At 41.3% G+C, this 18336-nt stretch overlaps 1 protein-coding gene and 1 long non-coding RNA gene across 2 annotated transcripts in view; one reads left to right on the forward strand and one right to left on the reverse strand.

The window, feature by feature from the left end:
• LOC307187425 overlaps positions 1 to 3898 on the forward strand; it is a 73230-nt gene extending 69332 nt beyond the window's left edge. The window contains exons 5-6 of the long non-coding RNA XR_013828602.1: positions 23 to 68; positions 2895 to 3898. This is a non-coding gene — a long non-coding RNA (uncharacterized lncRNA). The remainder of the gene's footprint in view (positions 1 to 22; positions 69 to 2894) is intronic.
• The window catches only part of PLA2R1 (phospholipase A2 receptor 1), a gene marked incomplete at its 5' end in the record, with an annotated part of 117308 nt that overhangs the window by 87411 nt on the left and 11561 nt on the right, over positions 1 to 18336 (reverse strand). Inside the window, 3 exon segments of the mRNA XM_079923463.1 lie at positions 460 to 633; positions 11717 to 11890; positions 14936 to 15319. Of these exon segments, the coding sequence (XP_079779589.1) occupies positions 460 to 633; positions 11717 to 11890; positions 14936 to 15319 (732 nt within the window).

The following is an 18336-nucleotide window of genomic DNA, read 5'->3' on the forward strand; positions in this document are numbered from 1 at the left end:
GCTTTTCCAATTAAATTTTAAGTTCTTTGGCATCCACTGGAAACCCTACTACACACAGTGACTGACAGGTAAGATTCTGCTTAATTAGTAAACAGCTTAATTATTTATAAATGGAAACGGAATGGCTAAGCTCCCCAGCAAAGCAGGAATTCGGACTTAAGTTTAGAAGTCTCCCTATGCACTTGTTGGAGCTGAAAATTCTCCTGGGTCCCTTGCTGTAGCCTCAACTTCTCTTTTCCAGGGCGGGAGAAAATAAGAGAGGCACGGCCAGGTGTCAAATGGAATGACCCAGGGTTCAGGTCAAAATTCTGGGTGTGAGTTTGGGCCATGTTAATAACAGAAAAATATTTTCCAAGGGACCTTTTCTTTCCAGAAGGCATCTTGGCATACATGGACATAACTGTAAACACCGATCATTTTAATTGTACCGACATCAATGTGCATCATCCACCTACTTACTCCTTATGAAATTTTCTTCAGTCTCATCTGCAATACTTAATAAAGCACCTCCTTGCATCTGGCATGAAGAGTGTGCCTCGCTCCAGGAGAGGGAGGAAAGCAGGTTGAATTGGTAGCAAATGTGTGAATTGAGATCCTTCTCCCAGACAGCGTCACAACCCACCTCTGTAGATGCTGAAAACAAAATCCATTAAAACGTTATAATCTTATTTTATTTATATGGCGATATATTTCTAAGATGAATTTGAATGGCATGATTGCAACTCCTAAAACTTCTTCAGAGCCCTTATCTATTCTTGATTAGGTCTTTATGATGAAATCTGCATTGTTTTCCTGTAAACACTTTATGGTAAAACCTGTTCAAGATTGAAAGGAAGTTCAAGAAATTATCAATAAAGAAGCTCTGATCCTTTCTGGGAAAATGACATTCGCTATTTTTAAGAGAAGGAAATATAATTGGAGTATAGATATTTGTGAAAATAACATCTGAATTCTTTAAAGTCAGAACTTTATACTGAAAGCTGTGTGACCGGAAGTATTTATCTGAGATAGATGCAAATATCGTTTCAAAAAGCTTTTCCCTGCCAATACCAAAATGCTAGATGGAATAAAAGGGATACAGTAGAAACATGACTCTAAAATGAACAGAAGTTTTCAAATACACATTGAGAACAGGAACACTGATATTTAGTTTAAGAAAGTTCTTTCAGTCAAAAGGAGGAGAAGCAAAATCCACTTGCAAAACATTGGCCAAGGATTGTGTGGTTTGCTTAAAAGTAAATTTAATAAAACATGAGACGTGGCTCTGAAATCTGAAGTTTATTGAAATAACAGAAAATGAAGACCTACTTTGGGTGCTTTAAATCAAACCCTAAGGTGAACCTAAGCAGCCATAAAAATTACCTGAAGTCAAACTCAGCCGAAGAATTTCAGACAATGGGAACCACGCTACAGCATGAGTGTAACTGATGACCAGACAATCTGCTAAAATCTAGAACAACTTTTCCCAAAGTGCAATCCACAGAGTATGACAGCTTCAAGAGCTCTCCAGGAAAAGCTGGGACAGTGCATACGTAGCCTCCTCCAGGGAATTCATAATATACAGCAGCATATTAAAGCCTCTGAGAAGTTCTCTAATAAAGAAACAGCTTCATTTTAATTCAGTATACTTCAAACTTATTTGACAATGAAATCTTTTTGGTTTGTTTTCTTTTTCCCCACAATACTTAGTTAGATGGCTCCCTTGGGAATGTGGAAAGTTTGTTTTCATATCTGGTTGCAATGTGCCTTCCCCAGAACGGAGTTAGTTAAGGAGAAGTTATTATATAAATCTAAGGTCGTCTACAGAGTTTCCTGACTGACACGTGTATTTATAGAAGGATCCAAGATTGAAGGAGGATCTATCACCAAGAAGACAAGTCTATCACCAAGGAAAACTGTAGGAAGAGGAAGAGAAAGGGAGGAGGACGTCTTCAGTAATCATCTTGCCCTGGTGGCTGAAATTTCCCCATTGAGTTTGAACCCTTAGAGACCATCTTCAGTTAAAAAGCTATGCCATCCATGAGATGGACACTAAGCATTATCGGACATCAGTTTAGCCCTGTTCATCCCGTGTGAGAGCTGAGGCCATGAAAGAGGAGTGTTTACAATTTCAGTGTGCACAAAAATCACTTAGCCAGCTTCTTAGAAAAACCACAGGTTCCTGGGTTCTCAGTCTCAGAGATTTTGAATTGGAAGGTCGGGGTGGGATTCAGAAAGCTGACTTTCTAACGTATTACTGATTCTAATGCAAATGGTTCACAAAGCAAACACTGGGAAACCCTGGTTTGAAAGAAATCATTTGAAGCACTTCCCAAGGAGAGCAGGTATTAGTAGCCTTTGGCTACTAGAAGATAGAAGGATGTCAGAAGGGGTGATAGGAGAAGGATGTCAAAAGGAGAGGTCTGGGTATAGGGTACCTACCTCTCATCTACTGCCTTGGGTAAAGATTTGATAATAAGTCCTAATTACCTCCATGATAAGCCATGCCATGATAAGAAAAGGTTCGGAGGACACTTCAGTTGATCTCATTCCCATTTTTGCCAAGAGTTGGTCCTGCCCTTTCAACAGGACATGGATTAAGCTACGTAAAGGCAGCCTTTTGCAGAAATCTTCCTGAATTCTATACATTAAACAGTTAAGATGAGAGGCTTACAGGTGATCCTGTCTGGGCTACAAATTACACTTCCCAGTTTTGTTAGATCTCCCCTGGCTTTGTGTTATGTGTGCCAGTTCTTAAGTTTAATCAAAAGGAAACCCCCAGTCAAATGTTTGCAAAAGGTGCCCATATTCTTCTAACAAGGCAATCCATTTGTCATTAAAATTTGGTTGTAACTAAAACATAAGAATTTGTATTTCTATGCCGTCGGACACAAGTCCTCTCTTTGCTTCTCTAGATGGGCTGCGTGTCACTCCATGGATCCGATTTGAAGATTTCATGGTAACAAGTGGAATGAATGTGCCACCCTGGGCCTGGGCACTGTGATGTGTTCTTCTGATCTCCCTTCAGGACCGAAGGCCTAATTTCCCCAGCTGCCAGCAGACACCTCTCAACATGAAGCCTTCTTCAAGGATTGCCTTGGCGGAAGAGGCTCCTTGCCCAATACCACTCTCCCTTCCTAAGTGCAGTCTGCAAACCATGACTGGTCAGTGCAGGGCTATAAAACCCCTCCTCTCACCCCAACTAGGGACAAATCCAGCCTGAGAACTCCTTGTGGGTCAGTGTCGGGAGTCACCAGCCCTGCATCACCGTCCTGTGCAATCCTGCTCTCTTCCCTTCGTTTCCGTGTGTATCGATCCTGAGACTCCTCCCCAGGAGGCCTCCTGCATGCTCATCTTGTCCTCAGAGACTGTTCCCCGGGAACTCCCTTGCCACAGGGTCCCGTCCTGGCCCGGGGCATTTGCGTGTGTTTATTCTTAATCCTCTTGCTTATTCATAACTAACTTCTGCTTCTAAGCCACTGAAAATTGTAGGCTGGTACATTTACTTTTTCTTGAAAAATTCTAGTCTAAGGGATGCCATCAGATTGTTATATTTCTTTGCATCTTTGGTTGTCTTTATATCATCTCTTCTGTCGCTAAATTCTGAGCTCCTTGAAGGAAGCAGCTATGTCCTATATATCTTTTTATTTGTTTATTTATTTTTATTTTTGGCTGCATTGGGTCTTCGTTTCTGTGCGAGGGCTTTCTCCAGTTGTGGCGAGCGGGGGCCACTCTGCATCGCGGTGCGTGGGCCTCTTACTATCGCGGCCTCTCTTGTTGTGGAGCACAGGCTCTGGACGCGCAGGCTCAGTAGTTGTGGCTCATGGGCCCAGTTGCTCCGTGGCATGTGGGATCTTCCCAGACCAGGGCTCAAACCCGTGTCCCCTGCATTGGCAGGCAGACTCTCAACCACTGCGCCACCAGGGAAGCCCATCCTATATATCTTTGCATCTCCTACTGTTTGAAGAAAGATTGCCAAAAATCTTTTGCATGATGGTGATTTTTTTCCCTTTCAAAATACACCTTTCTTCTAATGAACTGAAGTATATTCATGTCAACACCGATTTTATTATAGATTATGACTGAGATGCAGCCATTTCTCCTTCTCTATTAATATGGCTTTTTTGTCATCCCTAAGTATACAGCTTTGTCATTGTCCCAGGTGTATCTTTCCTGCCACTTTAAAAAATGGTTGAATTCTTTTTAAAAACAGAACTCTTATACTATTGAAGCAACTCCAGGCTACAGAGGTACTATTTTTCTCTCTTTGGTCTTTCATACACTTAGCAAATAGTTATTGAATATCTGCTCCCTGAAAAGTGTTTTGTTGGTAAATCTCATGTAAAAGGGATACCAAACCAAGTCAGCACTTTCTGCTGTTCATCCCCAATGCCTTACATGCTCCTTGGTAGGCCTGATCACAGTTGAGATTAAATGACGCATTATGGGATTGCTTATTGATTGTCTGTTTTTCCTGATAAAATTAAGTATCAGGAGAGCAGGTACCATGTTCCAACTTTTTCATGTTATTTCCCAAGCTTACCACCAGAATCTAAAGGCAGTTAGGCAGAGGAGACTATGCTATCAAAGGAAGCTGAGAAGTGGTGGCCACAAAGGAAACAGGAAAACTAGCAGGTGTGGGCCCCAGAAGCCCAAGGAAAGAGATGGTGTCAGTTTGTTACACGTTGTTGAATCTTTCAGTAAGATGAGGACTGAGTCCATTAGTGACTTTATGGAGCACGTTCCAACAGAGGAACCCAATCATCTGCCTGCTCCATGCCTGCACCCAACAGATGAGCACTGCCAAGAAAAGTCATCCGATGGATTCATTATCAACCACCCCCAATACTTCCTGGAAACATTACCGGTTTTCCCTAAAAAGCTTGCTCTCCCAGCAGCCACCGTGTTCATTTCACACCTTTCCTGTTGTCCAAACCTCTCACTCTTTCTTCCCCCTCTTCAGAGAAAGTCCACAGCCACTGGACTCGTTTCTCCTCATTTTCCCCATCACTTAATCCATCAACCTTCTTGGACCTGTACTATCCTCTCCTTCTTCCCTCCCATGGAGTTGTCTTTACATCCATAAAAGGTCAGTCTGTCCATCTTTGATCTGGACCCTATTTCCTTCTGCCTTCTGAGAGACCATATTTATTTCACCAATTGTTTCACTTTCCTGCATCCTCAACCTCTTTCTGTTAGAGCCTTTCCAGAAGCATTCAAAGGTGACCTAGCAGCTCTCGTCCTTCAAAAACAAGAAACAAAAAAAATCCCTCCCTTGGCCTCCCCATCGCAGTCTCTACCTTTTCTCTACCCCCATTAATCACATATTTTTATATGTATGCTGTCTCCAATTTCTCATCTCTCATTTACTCTTTAAAAAAAACAATTTCACTGAGATATAATTAACATGCCATATAACTCACCCATTTAAAGTATATAGTTCAATGGTTTTTAGTATATTCAAAGCATTGTGCAACCATCACACAATCAAGTTTAGAACATTTTTGTGGGAACCCAATTCCCATTAGCAGTCACTTACCATTTTTCCCTCAGTCCTCACCCCTACCCCCAGCCCAAGGCAACCACTAAACTAGTGTCTGTCTCTATAGATTTGCTTATTCTGAACATTTCATATAAGTGGAATTATACAGTGTGTGATCTTTTTGTGACTGGCTTCTTTCACTTAGCATAATGTTTCCAATGGTCATCCATGTTGTAGCATGTACCAGTACTTCATTTCTTTACATTGTCCAATAATATCCCATTAAATACTACTGGGTATACTACATGTTATTTATGCATTCATCAATAGGTAGACATTTGGGTTGTTTCTATTTTTTGGCTATTATAAATAACGTTGCTATAAGCATTTGTGTAAAGGTTTTTGTGTAGGTATATGTTTTCATTTCTCCTGGATATATACTTAGGAGTAGAATTAGGGGTCATATGGTAACCCAATGTTTGACCTTTTAAGGAACTGACAGACTGTTTTCCAAAGCAGCTGTATCCTTTTACAATCCTTTCAGCAGTGGATAAGAGTTCCAATTTCTCTATATCCTTGTCAGCATTTGTTATTGTCTGTCTCTTTGAGTTTAGCCATCCTGTGGGATGTAAAGTGGTATCTCACTGCAGTTTTTGTTTGAATTTCCCTGATGGCTAATGATACTGAGCATCTTTTCATGTGGTTATTGGCCATTTGTAAATCTATTTTTGGAGAAATGTCTATTCAGACACTTTACCCATTTTTAAATTGGGATTTTTGTCTTTTTATTATTGAGTTATGAGTTCTTTATATATTCTAGATATAGGTCCCTTATTAGATATCTGATTTGCAAATTTTTTACCCCATTCCATGGGTTGTCTTTTCACTTTCTTGATTGTGTCCTTTGAAACACAAAAATTTTTGATTTTGATAAAGTTCAACTTATTTATTTTTTTCTTTTGTTGCTTGCATTTTGGTGTCATATCTAAGAATTCATTGCATTTTCAAGATCATGAAGATTTACCCCTATGTATTCTTGTAAGGGTTTTATAGTTTTATCTCTTCCATGTAAGTTTTAAAAATCTATTTTGAGTTAATTTTTTTTATAAGGTGAGAGATAGGAGTTTAATTTTATTATTTTGAATGTGGAATCCAGTTTCCCTGCACCATTTTTTGAAAAGACTATTGTTTCCCCATGGAATTGTCTTGGCATCCTTGTCAAAAATCAGTTAATCATAAGTGTGGCCTCTCAGTTTTATTCCATTTTGACAGTATCACATTGTCTTGATTACAGTCACTTTGCATAAGTTTTGAAAATGAGAAGTATAAGTCCTCCAACTTTGTTCTTCCTTTTCATGATTATTTTGGCTCTTCTGGGTCCTTTGAATTTCCATGTGAATTTTAGGATGAGCCTGTCAATTTCTGCAAAGGAGTCAGCTAGGATTTTGATAAAGATTGCTGTAGTAGTGCCATCTTAGCAATATTAAGTCCTCTGATCACATGAACATGGAATGTCTTTCCATTTATTTAATTTTCTTTAATTTCTTTCAACAATATTTTGTAGTTTTTAGAGAGAAGTTTTTCATGTCTTTCGTTAAATTTTTCCGAAGGATTTTATCCTTTTGGATGTTACAATAAATGGATTTGTTTTCTGTCTGTCTCTTTTTTGATTTGTTTTCTTAATTTAATTTCTGGATTGTTCCTTGCTACAGTATTGAAGTACAATTGATTTTTATATATTGATCTTGTATCCTGTGAATGAGTCTATTTGTTGTAGTAGTTTTTTAGTGGGTTACTTAAAATTTTATGCATACAGGATCATGTCATCTGCAAATAGAGATAGTTTTACAACCCCCTTTCCAATCTGGATGACTTAAATTTTCTTGCCTACTTGCCCAGGCTAGAACATCCAGTACAATGTTGAATAGAGGTGTTGAGAGTGGATAGTCTGTCTTATTCCTGATCTTATGGGGAAGCATCTAGTCTTCTACCATTAAGTATGCTGTCTGTGGGTTTTTCAGAGATGGCCTTTATCAGGTTGAGGACATTCTCTTCTGTTTTTAGTTTAGTTTTGTTTTTTTCATGAAAGGATGTAATGTTTTGTCAAATGTTTTTCTGCACCTATTGAGATAATTGTGTGTCCTTTCTCCTATTTATATAGGTATTACATTAATTGATTTTCAGATTTTCAACCAATCTTACATTCTTGGGATAAGTTCCAGTTGGTCATGGTGTACAATTCTTTTTATATGTTGTTGGATTCTGTTTGCTAGTATTTTGTTGAGGATTTTTGCATGTATATTCATAAGAGATATTAGTCTATAGTTTTCTTTTCTTGTGATGTCTTTAGTTTCAGTACCATGGTAATACTGGCCTCATAAAATGAATTGGGAAGTGTTCCTTCCTTCCTCTTCTGTTTTTCCATTTACTCTTTAACCCACTCAATCTGGTAACTAGAGTATATATCTTGTCAAGGCCATCAATGACCTCCATGTTGCCAGATCCAGCAAACACTTAGTTTCAGACCTTGTCAAATCAGGCCCTTCAGCAGCATTCACTTGAATGTGAACTTCATTAGGGCAGGCACCATGACTTTCATCTTTCACATTTGTGATTATAATCACAGCACCCAGCTGAGCGCTTGGTGCATAGCCAGTGTTCAGTACATATTTGTGGAAAAGAGTAAATGAATGGTTTGTGGAAGTGGAGGTCAGGCATACATCTTCATAGAAGCCAAGAAGAGACAGTGCTCTGAGGAACGAAAGCAAGGTGAGGCGGGGGAGACAATTCTTTTGAGAAGTCTGTCTATGCAGGGGATGAGAGATAGGTATTTTCAGGAGGCTGAAGTGGAGATGAAGGAGTTGTATTATTTTAAGATGTTATTTTAAGACGTGAGTAGGTTTAACTGCTAATGAGAAGGATCCATCATTCATCTATGTTAGAGTAGGAGTGTGCACTGGAATCACCTAGAAGGCTTGTTAAAACACAGATTGCTGGGGCTGCACTTCTAGAATGTCTGATATAGGTGTCTGGGATGTGGCTGGTAATTTGCATTTCTAGCAAGTTCTCAGAGAATGCTGATGCTGCTGGAACCACACTTTGAGAAACACTGAGATAGAAGTTGGAGAAGATTGGACGGGAGACTCCAGAGTCCAGATGGCGAGATTTGCCCTAGGTAGGAGGAGGAACACTATTGCACAGGAAGGAGAAAAAGGAGATGGGTGCAAACCCAGGTAGGCTTAAAGGCTTGGGAGCAGGAAGTTGTCAAAACTTCCCTTCTGATGGATCCTGTTCTCTTTGAGAGGTAGGGATTGAGGTCATCTCTTAAGAGTTGGGAAGGAGAATGTAGGGCAGGGTTAGAAGTCAGGTGAGAGTAGAGAGGTTTGTATGACCCTTGCTGGGAGTGAGAGAGCAGCATGACAAGAGACACGTAATAATACTGCTGACAAAGCCGAGGTTGGCGGTCATACATCAATATTGGTACCTATCTGCTCTGTTACCTCATTCAAGTTACTGATAAAAATTGTCTCAGGTGAATAAGGTTCCAGGGCAATCAGATCATCCCAGAGGTTGGTACCCTAAAAATATCTCAAACTAACTAAGCCTAACTCTCCAGCTGTGTAAGACACACAACCAGGACGGACATAGTATGACACAGAATTGCCTCTAAACAAACCCAGAAAGATTCTTCTATATCATCCTTGTTCCTGAAGATCTATAGTGACAGATGTTTTATCATATCCCTCCCTGCTAGTGTGTTTTTGTATGTGTTTATTGGCACTAAATTTACATTGTGATCACTTACAATCGTTTTTAAAAAAGGGCATTATTCTACATTGAGATACTAAAAAATTTCTGTGTAAGGAAGATGAGATACAGAAGTGTGAATCTTTGCTTTAATCTACTCACTCCTCTCTGTTCTGTCCACTCGTTGACCCCATGGAAAGAACTATCTGCTTGCTCAGATTCCAGTCTCCGGCACATCATTTTGACTTAAGTTGGCCACCAGGAACCAAAAGTAACAAGAAAGGAAGAAGACTGGACATGTAATTTAGCACTGCGCAAATAAACATGCTCTCTGGTGGTTGTGGTAGAGGTTAGGAGAGTTGGAATCTGGCAAGCTGTCAAGTGGAGGACGCTTCTGAACTGTAGGAAGCTGAACAAATAGATAGTCTAGGCACTGAAAAGCCCTGGGCACAACTAAACCCAGGCTTCCACCTGGGAAACCATAACTGGCTAAAGTGACAGAGCATGGTGACAGTGCCCTTCAAAGAATCTCAAGGAGAATAGTGTAGTTTAAAACAGTATTAGGGCCATGTGAAATACATGTTAATCTTATTAGTATTGGTTTCTTTACTTTTAATAATGCCATCTACTGGAGATAGAAATGGAAAGAGAAGATGATGTAAATAATGTGACGTCTGACTCAAGAATCCGAGCAGTGTAGGGACTACATGCACATACACCTCCATACAGACATTCAGATTCAGATAGAGAAGGCTGATGATCTGACAGTCAATAAATGATGAAATACTTTCATGCTGGTTGGTGAAGAGCTGCTGTCCTGAGCTCCTCAAGTGCCCCTTGCTGCCTCAGCATCCCCTCACATTACAGCAGATACGGGGTTAATACCAGCAGTGGGCCTCTGGGACTCCTAACCTCCACATTAAGGTCTCCACTTGGACTGGCCAAGAGCTCATACTAGATTGGTTGCTAAATGTCTTGATATCACCCATGTATATAGATGTATGTTGCGTAGAACTACCTGCATATTATGAATTATCTGATGAAGAATTATCTGCCACAGGATCACCTGGGCCACTTGTCAAAAATGCAAACGCTCACTGCATCTCCGGGACTGGGCAAGGATATATGTTTTAAACTATCCCCCAGGTGATTCTAGAGCATCATGTCAAATATAGTCTGCATTTCCAGGCATGGAGCAAATCTGTCTGTCCTGTATTCCATCTAGAGGCCAAGTTCTTGGAAGAGAGGGTCCTAAGTCCTAACGCTATGCTTAGCTTAGTGCTGTTGACAGATAATAAAGACGTAGGATCATTGATTCAGAAGCACATGCTGAAAGGATAAATTAGGCCTGATGATGATATGATGATGATGATGATGGTAATCCTGGTGAGTACCAGGTACTATGATAAGTGGCTTAGATGCATCATCTAATTGTATCCTCTCAATAACCCGAATAGGTACTGTTATTATCTCCATTTTATAATGAGGAAGCTGAGACTCAGGATCTCATTGTTGGGAAGAAACAGGACTCCAACCTTCGTCTTTCCGATTTCAAAACCTACACTCTTTCTAATTCACTAAGCTGTACTGGCTCTTAGATTAGAAAACAATTCAACAGGCAATTTATAAATCAGATTCTTTGGAGTTAATCTCTTCAGTTTCTTTTTGTTTCCATTTCTTTGTGGCATTTTGTTAACTATGCAGAGGGAAGGTAGGCATGGAAGATGAAGAGACTGCAAAAGCTATATTCTCTGCCTTGCAGAAACCAAGGTGAAGGAAATTGAATACAGAAAGTAGAAGGTATATATAAATAACCCCCAATACTTAAGAACCACTGGCAACCTTTAAGCTAAATGAAAATACAATAAAATAATAAAGTACTAACTGACAAAAAAAAAATTAGAACATTGCAGCTGTCATTGGACCTTGAAAATTGGGTTAAGTAGAGAAAAAGATTTTGAGGTTATAGCTAGAAATCGAGTAACAAGGAAAGGGAATCAAGACAAGAACTCATTGTCGAGTAATAACAAGGGCGACTGTGATTTTAAAAAGATCATCAAGGGCCAGCTGATGCCTGGACGTGACAATGGGCAAAGCAAGCAGTCAGGACATGGAGAAGTTAAGGCAGCTCATAAGAGGGAGTGGATTGGAAGGATAACTGAGCTTTATACACATTCAGGTTTGTTTTGAAGTATCCTTCCTGGAAGCTGGGATTAATGAGATCACAGAGTATTATAATATGATTCCGGTTAAAGCATCCTTATGTACTGAACTTAATGAGGAATGGCTAATTAACATCTTTCAAACTTAGGGAAAAAAAAGGAATATACATCAGAATTGTCTTTTCAAGGCAAAAACAAACACAAAATCAAAGCCTGGATAAATGGAATCAAAGAGCTTATTCAGATTTTAGTAGATCAATCTCAGTGCTTTCCTTTAGATACAAAAACTTTCTAATCATCCTTGACTCCTTCATGACATATGGGGAAGACTAGATTTTATTCTTACTGGGATCTGGGCAAAATCCCCACTTCTCATCTCTTTCGTATCGGCTGGTCGTGGCACACCACAGCAAGTTGTCTTCCCGCCCTTCCCGGGTACATTCATGATACCACTGCCGGTTATACTGGAAGGGAAACATACACGGTGTCCCGTGGGCGTTCCCTTTGATTGTATACAAATCTAGGAGAAAGAAAAGGACAAAGTCAAATAAGTAGTATGTCAGCTTTATCTTTGGAAACTGTCATAAAGTGAATGCATTTTTTATTGACTGAAAATCTACACTGTGCAAGGCCCTCGCTTTACCACAGCGAACCCTCAGGACTTCAGTGTATAGTGTATGGAAAAGTGCAAGGCTGAGTGCTGTGTTCAGGGGAAATGCTGATAAATGGCTTGTTTGTATGTTTATCTCCTTGTTTATTCACTATGGTGCAGTGCTACAGTAGCATACATATTTGTGAATGGATGAGAAGAAAAAATTTATCTATTTATTATTATTTTTATTTAACTATAGTTGATTTCCAGTATTGTGTTAGTTTCAGGTATACAGCTTCAGATTCTTTTCCATTATTGGTTATTTCAAGATACTGTATGTAGTTGGAGATTTCACTTTAAAATATCTTCCAGTCCCCAAATACATCAGCCATCAGCATCTGAATCTCGAGGTTCATAGGCATTTATTAATTTATTCATTCAGCAGACATCTGTTGAGCATTTAATGTGTCCAGCACTGGGTATATGATGTAATAATGAACAAATGAGTAAAAGTTGGCTTTCATATGGAACTTCTGTTGTAGTGGGGAGAAAAAAAGAGAAGGCAAATATACAAGTAAACATGTAATTTCAGGTAGTGGTAAGTACCATGAAGAAAAACAAAATACTGTAAGAACAGAATGACTCTGTGTGTGTGTGTGCGTGTGCGTGTGCGTGTGTGTGTGTGTGTGTGTGTGTGTGTGTGAAGGGGTAGAGGCACTATTTTTGATAAGGTGGTCAGGGCAGGCCTCTCTGAATAAGAACTGGGGGAAGAGGTTTAAGTCTTTGGAAGAGAGTTCTTGGGGCATAAGGAGCAGCAAGTACCTGCTCGAGGGACCTGCGACAAGAACTGTGAGGGGCGGACGGGGAAGCGCAGGGAGGCCCCGTGTGAGGCAGAACCAGGAAGGCACTGGAGTGTCAGCTCACAGAGGGCCGGTTCTGCCACATCATGGGCTTTGACCTTTACCCTGGAGGCGGTGGGAAGTCATCAGTGGGTTTTGAATGGGAAAGTCACATGATCCGATTTTTAAAGACTCACGGGGTGCACAGTGGCAAACAGAATGTACACAGAGAGAAGACAAAGTGGATGCCCGGCTGGAGGCCCCTGCAGTGGTCTAGGAGAAAGATGGCCCTGCTGAGTGGCCGGCTGGCTGCTCCCTCAGAGTATTTCAATGATCAGTCATCCTTGGCCTTAAGCAGAAAACAACAACTTTTCATAACTCAGCTGGGGCTTTCTATAGTGAGGGAGATCAGGGCCACCCTCAATTAAATCAGTCGGTCCTGGAGCGAAGGGGCTGGCTGTGGAGATTCCCACCCTCTCCCACAGCTGGTGGGGGGCGGGTATTGCCTGAGCTCACTCCACACCACCAGCCCTAGAGGCTGAGGCTGTTAGGAACTACTGGTATACCAGGACACATCCTCTTGTTTCCTTCCTCTGCCTTCTACTCAGTCTTCCTCTGCATGCATCGTGAGCGTGGGCATATGGCTAAAATGTTAACCTGGAACAACATGCCAAGTTCTTCCTTAGAACTGTAGATTATTCAGTGTGCTGGTATGCAGCACTTGCTTTATTGTAGTGAGTCCTGAGAATGGCTTGCCCTTGGCTGTCTCTCTTTACTCATTTCTCGTAGGTACGGGAGAAAGTCTTGCTTTAGGTCTTGGTAGCTCCTTGCTCTGTTTCCTATAATTCTTAGAAATAGAAGCTCTTAGTAAGCCATAATTCTACAGAGCACCATGAGGGCAGGGACCACACCTGTCTTGTTGGCCTTTGTAAATCAGATGCCCGGCACAGAAACAGTCAGTGTTCAATGGATGCGTGATGGACGGTGAATGGGTGGATGAATGAATGAAGAGAGCTACAAAACAAAACCTGACAAACAGGTTTGAGGTTTCAGAATTTCAGAACTAAGCTGCTTTCTTTCTCTGTTTAAAAATACCAAATATCACAGAACTATGGAAAATGAAAACACCTCCCCCTACCTGCCACCAAAACCATGCTTTCCTACTCCCCGGCACACATCAAATAACCCCTGACAATAGCCTGCCTTTAAATGCCTTGTAACACAGGACTTCCCTGGCGGTCCAGTGGTTAAGACTTCGCCTTCCAATGCAGGGGGTGTGGGTTTGATCCCTGGTCGGGGAGCTAAGATTCCACAGGCCTCGGGGCCAAAAAACCAAAACATGAGACAGAAGCAATATTGTGACAAATTCAATAAAGACTTTAAAAATGGTCCATGTCAAAAATCTTTTAAAAAATAAATTAAATAAATAAATGCCTTGTAACATGACCACCACACGGATGCCAGCCAGGCCTTAGGAGGCACTGAGGTGCCCTGCAGACACACTCCATACATGGGACAAAGTTTCTACAATAAAAGAAATATTGACGGGAGAGGCTCTTATTTTCATCCTGAAAGTCTAACTTCAAAAAATCTTTTCCTTCTATTTTTATTTTCTTTCCCCCTCGTCCTCCTGTTCTTTCTCCTTTCCATTGATTCCCAAAGTTATTGAAGTGTTTTCTCCTCTAATACCTTTAAATTCGCAGTTCTGTTTCTTTAGCAGAATTTAGCAAGCCCATTCCAAGACTCCAGTGATCCTTTTTTTTTTTGGCGGTACGCGGGCCTCTCAATGTTGCGGCCTCTCCCGTTGCGGAGCACAGGCTCCGGATGCGCGCAGGCTCAGCGGCCATGGCTCACGGGCCCAGCCGCTCCGCGGCATGTGGGATCTTCCCGGACCGGGGCACGAATCCGTGTCCCCCGCATCGGCAGGTGGACTCCCAACCACTGCGCCACCAGGGAAGCCCCCTCCAGTGATCCTTTTACAATAAGCGAGTAAGCAACTAAATTGTATTTAGCAGAAGTGCCTGGAGGTTCTAGGTGCTGTGCACCTCTTTCATATATTTTACAAATCTTTACTTATGGGCAAACTTGCTAAACATATCATTTCATGCGTACTTTGGTTGAAATTCTTTTTTACCTTTGTGCAGATATTCACAAATGCCTCCACCGCCTGACATATAGGAAACCCACTTATGAAGATATTTCCAGGAGGCCACAAGCGTGTTGTCGTGCTTCACCTGGACCATGTACTGGAGCGGGCCGGTGATCATCTTCCTGTTACAGCGCCACTTCAAGGAGATGTGGGTGGAATCACACTCGTATATGCTCAGTGGCTGCTCTGGATTAGACACATTCAGGCCCAGGCAGCCGCTGCCTCCGATGTTAAAGAGGCGGTGGTTTGAAACCCACTTCCACAGCATGTACTTGTTGGGTGGTTTGCAACTCTCCAGGGTCAGTGTAGATTTGCCGGCTTGAATGCATTTCTCGAGGTTCTCACTTTGGATAATGAAGATCCCTTTATCTGAAACAGCAAAATAGAAGATATGGTATACAATCTTCATATATAATTAACCAGTGTCCGGAGGATCCCAGTGTGCATGTCTGAGCTGTGATATGTCACACTGACAGCTGTCGCAAACAGATCTGAAGTTGATGTGTGGGGTCCACCACAGGGGCTTGATTTGCACAAAACAAAGGAGTTTCTTGGGAAGCATACATGGACTTATTAGAGCTAATGGAAAACCTCTGGTCTAAGACAGCATTGGCCCTCCAGTAACAAGGGATGCTTGTGAATTCACTCCAGAATGGTACTGATAGAAAAGGAGCTCGCCACAACTGAAAAGAGAGTGGGGACTGGTGATAATACTCAGCGCTGCAAGGGAGAGACATTGGGTGCCCAGAGGCATGGTGACACTTTGGTTTTCTTCAGACAGTGCCTGAATGTTAGGAATATGGCAGCTGAATCAAGAGCCACTGAAATGAAAATTTCCACCATCACATTTCAGTAGAAAACCTAAAGGATAGAAGTCAAGGGCTGCTTTGTGTCTTGATATAAGACGCAATGCTGGTGAGAAAAAATGCTTCTCCACATTTGTTTTCTGTGCCGGGTCCATCAGGTGTGGAAGGATGGGGACATACGCTGTGGGGATGGACTCTTCCTGGGAGCACCCTTGTTGGGCAACAGCAGACAGATGTCCAGGACACTAGGTGAGGCCCCTCACCTAGGTACATGAGAGGTTGCAAGAGCACTGTGACAGGATTGAAACCACACAGGCCACGTGGGAATGTGGAGGAAGGAGACATTTTGTGATATACCCCTGAGCCTCTAATCTTTGGGAGCCAGAAGAAGAGATTTGGGTGAGTTTCCTTTGGAAAAGCTGGCAGGGCCCAGCCAGGACTTAGTGGTATCTACCTGCCCACTACCTGACTTTACCTCAAGTCGCTGGCCTGGAAGGCATCTATTACACAACAGTTATGAACATGTCCTCCCACAGGGTTTTTGAAGGTGGAAATCATGTCTGACTTCTTTTATCCAAGTTCAGAGTGTCCTGAGCACATCGTGCAAGTTCAGTAAATGTTTGATGTTGATTAAACACGCCAGCAGCTGCTGCTGACTTAGGCTCATGGTTGCTGGGTTACTCAGCGCAGACTGTCTGGTCAGGTCCAAGAGCTCTTTTGTTCTCCTATTCACTAGGCTCTGCTCTCACATCTTACTTCCTGTCCATTCTTCAAAAATCTAAAGGGACATTATCAGGTTCCCTTAAAACGGCTGTGATTTGGGGCCAGGCGTGTGCGGTGGCAGGGGCATAGTGGACACAGGCAGAGCCTTCTAGAGGTTGGGAACACTGCAGAATGAGCGTCCTCATGCACTGGAATGTTTCATTTTGGTAAAAGTTCTTTTTGTTCTTCTAAAGTTGCTCAGGCCAAGAAGAACTGATTTACAATAACCAAAATCGCTTAAGACACTGTTGAAAAAAGATTGTCAATGTATTAATGGAAGCTATACTTCATGTAATAATTGATAACCTTATTTATAACCCTATATTTGAGGAGTTGAAATAGTTGTCAGAAAAATTGCTTTGATCACCATACATCAGAACAAAAGAGAAAGGAGTGGGGGCAGGGGGCAGAGAATGAACTGTTTTAGGGAGATTTCATTTAGATCAGGAAATTTGTTTTCCTAATGAAGCCCATGTCTGTGTAGTTATTAGTATAGTCATTCAAGATCAAATCTACCTCTCACCAATGCAGTGTGGACTCTGATAATTATTAACCTTCTCTCCAGCTCTCCTATTCACCTTTTCATGCCTGGGTAGAATGTTAACCTTAATTTCTGTTGTAATCTACTAATAACTTTCTAGCTAGCCCAGAGTCCCATTAATTTTTCACTAAAGGATAATTATTTTACTATAATTGTTCTGTACTTTAGCTTCTATCTAATATATATGTTCAAATATATCCAGCTCTGCAACTCACTGGCTGTACCATAGCCCTCTGTGCCTCAGTTCCTACACCTAAGATAGGTGGGTAGACTACCTGGCTGGTGGGTGAGAGCTCAGGAATCAGGCAGATCCACCACAGACCAGACTTGTAACTTTGGGCAAATTTCTCGATCTCTGTGAGCCTTGCCTTTCCTCTTTGAACTAGGAATATGTGTGATACTCACCTCATAGGGATGTTAAGCGTATTCCATTAAATAACCCTTGCAAAGCACAACATGCACTACCATGGCACGGGAAGAACTCAGTAAATGTGAGTTGCTGTTATTATTGTCATTACCATCTTTCTGGCTTCCTGATTCTTAGTCTGCAGATCCAGCCGTAGGTCTGGTTGAACACCTGTAGATTACTAATTTGAGCATACCCCCAAAGACTTGTAACATGAGCACAAAAGCTCATTTTTACTTTAGATTCTGCAGCACATAGTAGGTGTAGACGTTTTAGTTTTAAACAATCCAGAAATACCATGCTATCACCTTTCATGGAGGAAAAATATTCCTCAAATAACCAGGTGACAAAATCTTTGTCTCATTTGTTCAAATACATGTGAGATTATGAATTGAGTCTTCATCTATTCATCTTCCACACTGTCAACCTGTAAAGTCTATGCTGCAGCTCTCTTACAAGAAAGACAGAAATGCTTGATGTTAGCCAGCAGTGTATGGATGGGTAAATGAGTGGTCTGTAAGTAAATGGACATGGAAATTATAAATCACTAAAATTTGAGGTGAATAAATAATGTTTTAAAATGTCCAAATTATTAAGTGTTAAGAGAAAAGGAGTGGTAGAATCAGAGCTTTTGTAGTTCTACCACTGGTCATAAAAACACCTTTCCAAAGCAGAAGATATTAGACAAACTTAATTCCCTGCTGCTCAGTTTTAGGGTGCTATCATATTTCTAAGCCCAGCTGCCTTTAGGATGTGTCTTTGGAAAAGTTCCTCAGAATGTATCATAAACAAGTAGCTCTGACTTACCAATAACAATAAACATGCCATCACCAAAAGAATAATATGTCACACTAAGCTAAAAAACGGCCCA

This window comes from Stenella coeruleoalba (assembly GCF_951394435.1).
Source record: "Stenella coeruleoalba genome assembly, chromosome: 6".
Classification (NCBI taxonomy): Eukaryota; Metazoa; Chordata; class Mammalia; order Artiodactyla; family Delphinidae; genus Stenella; species Stenella coeruleoalba.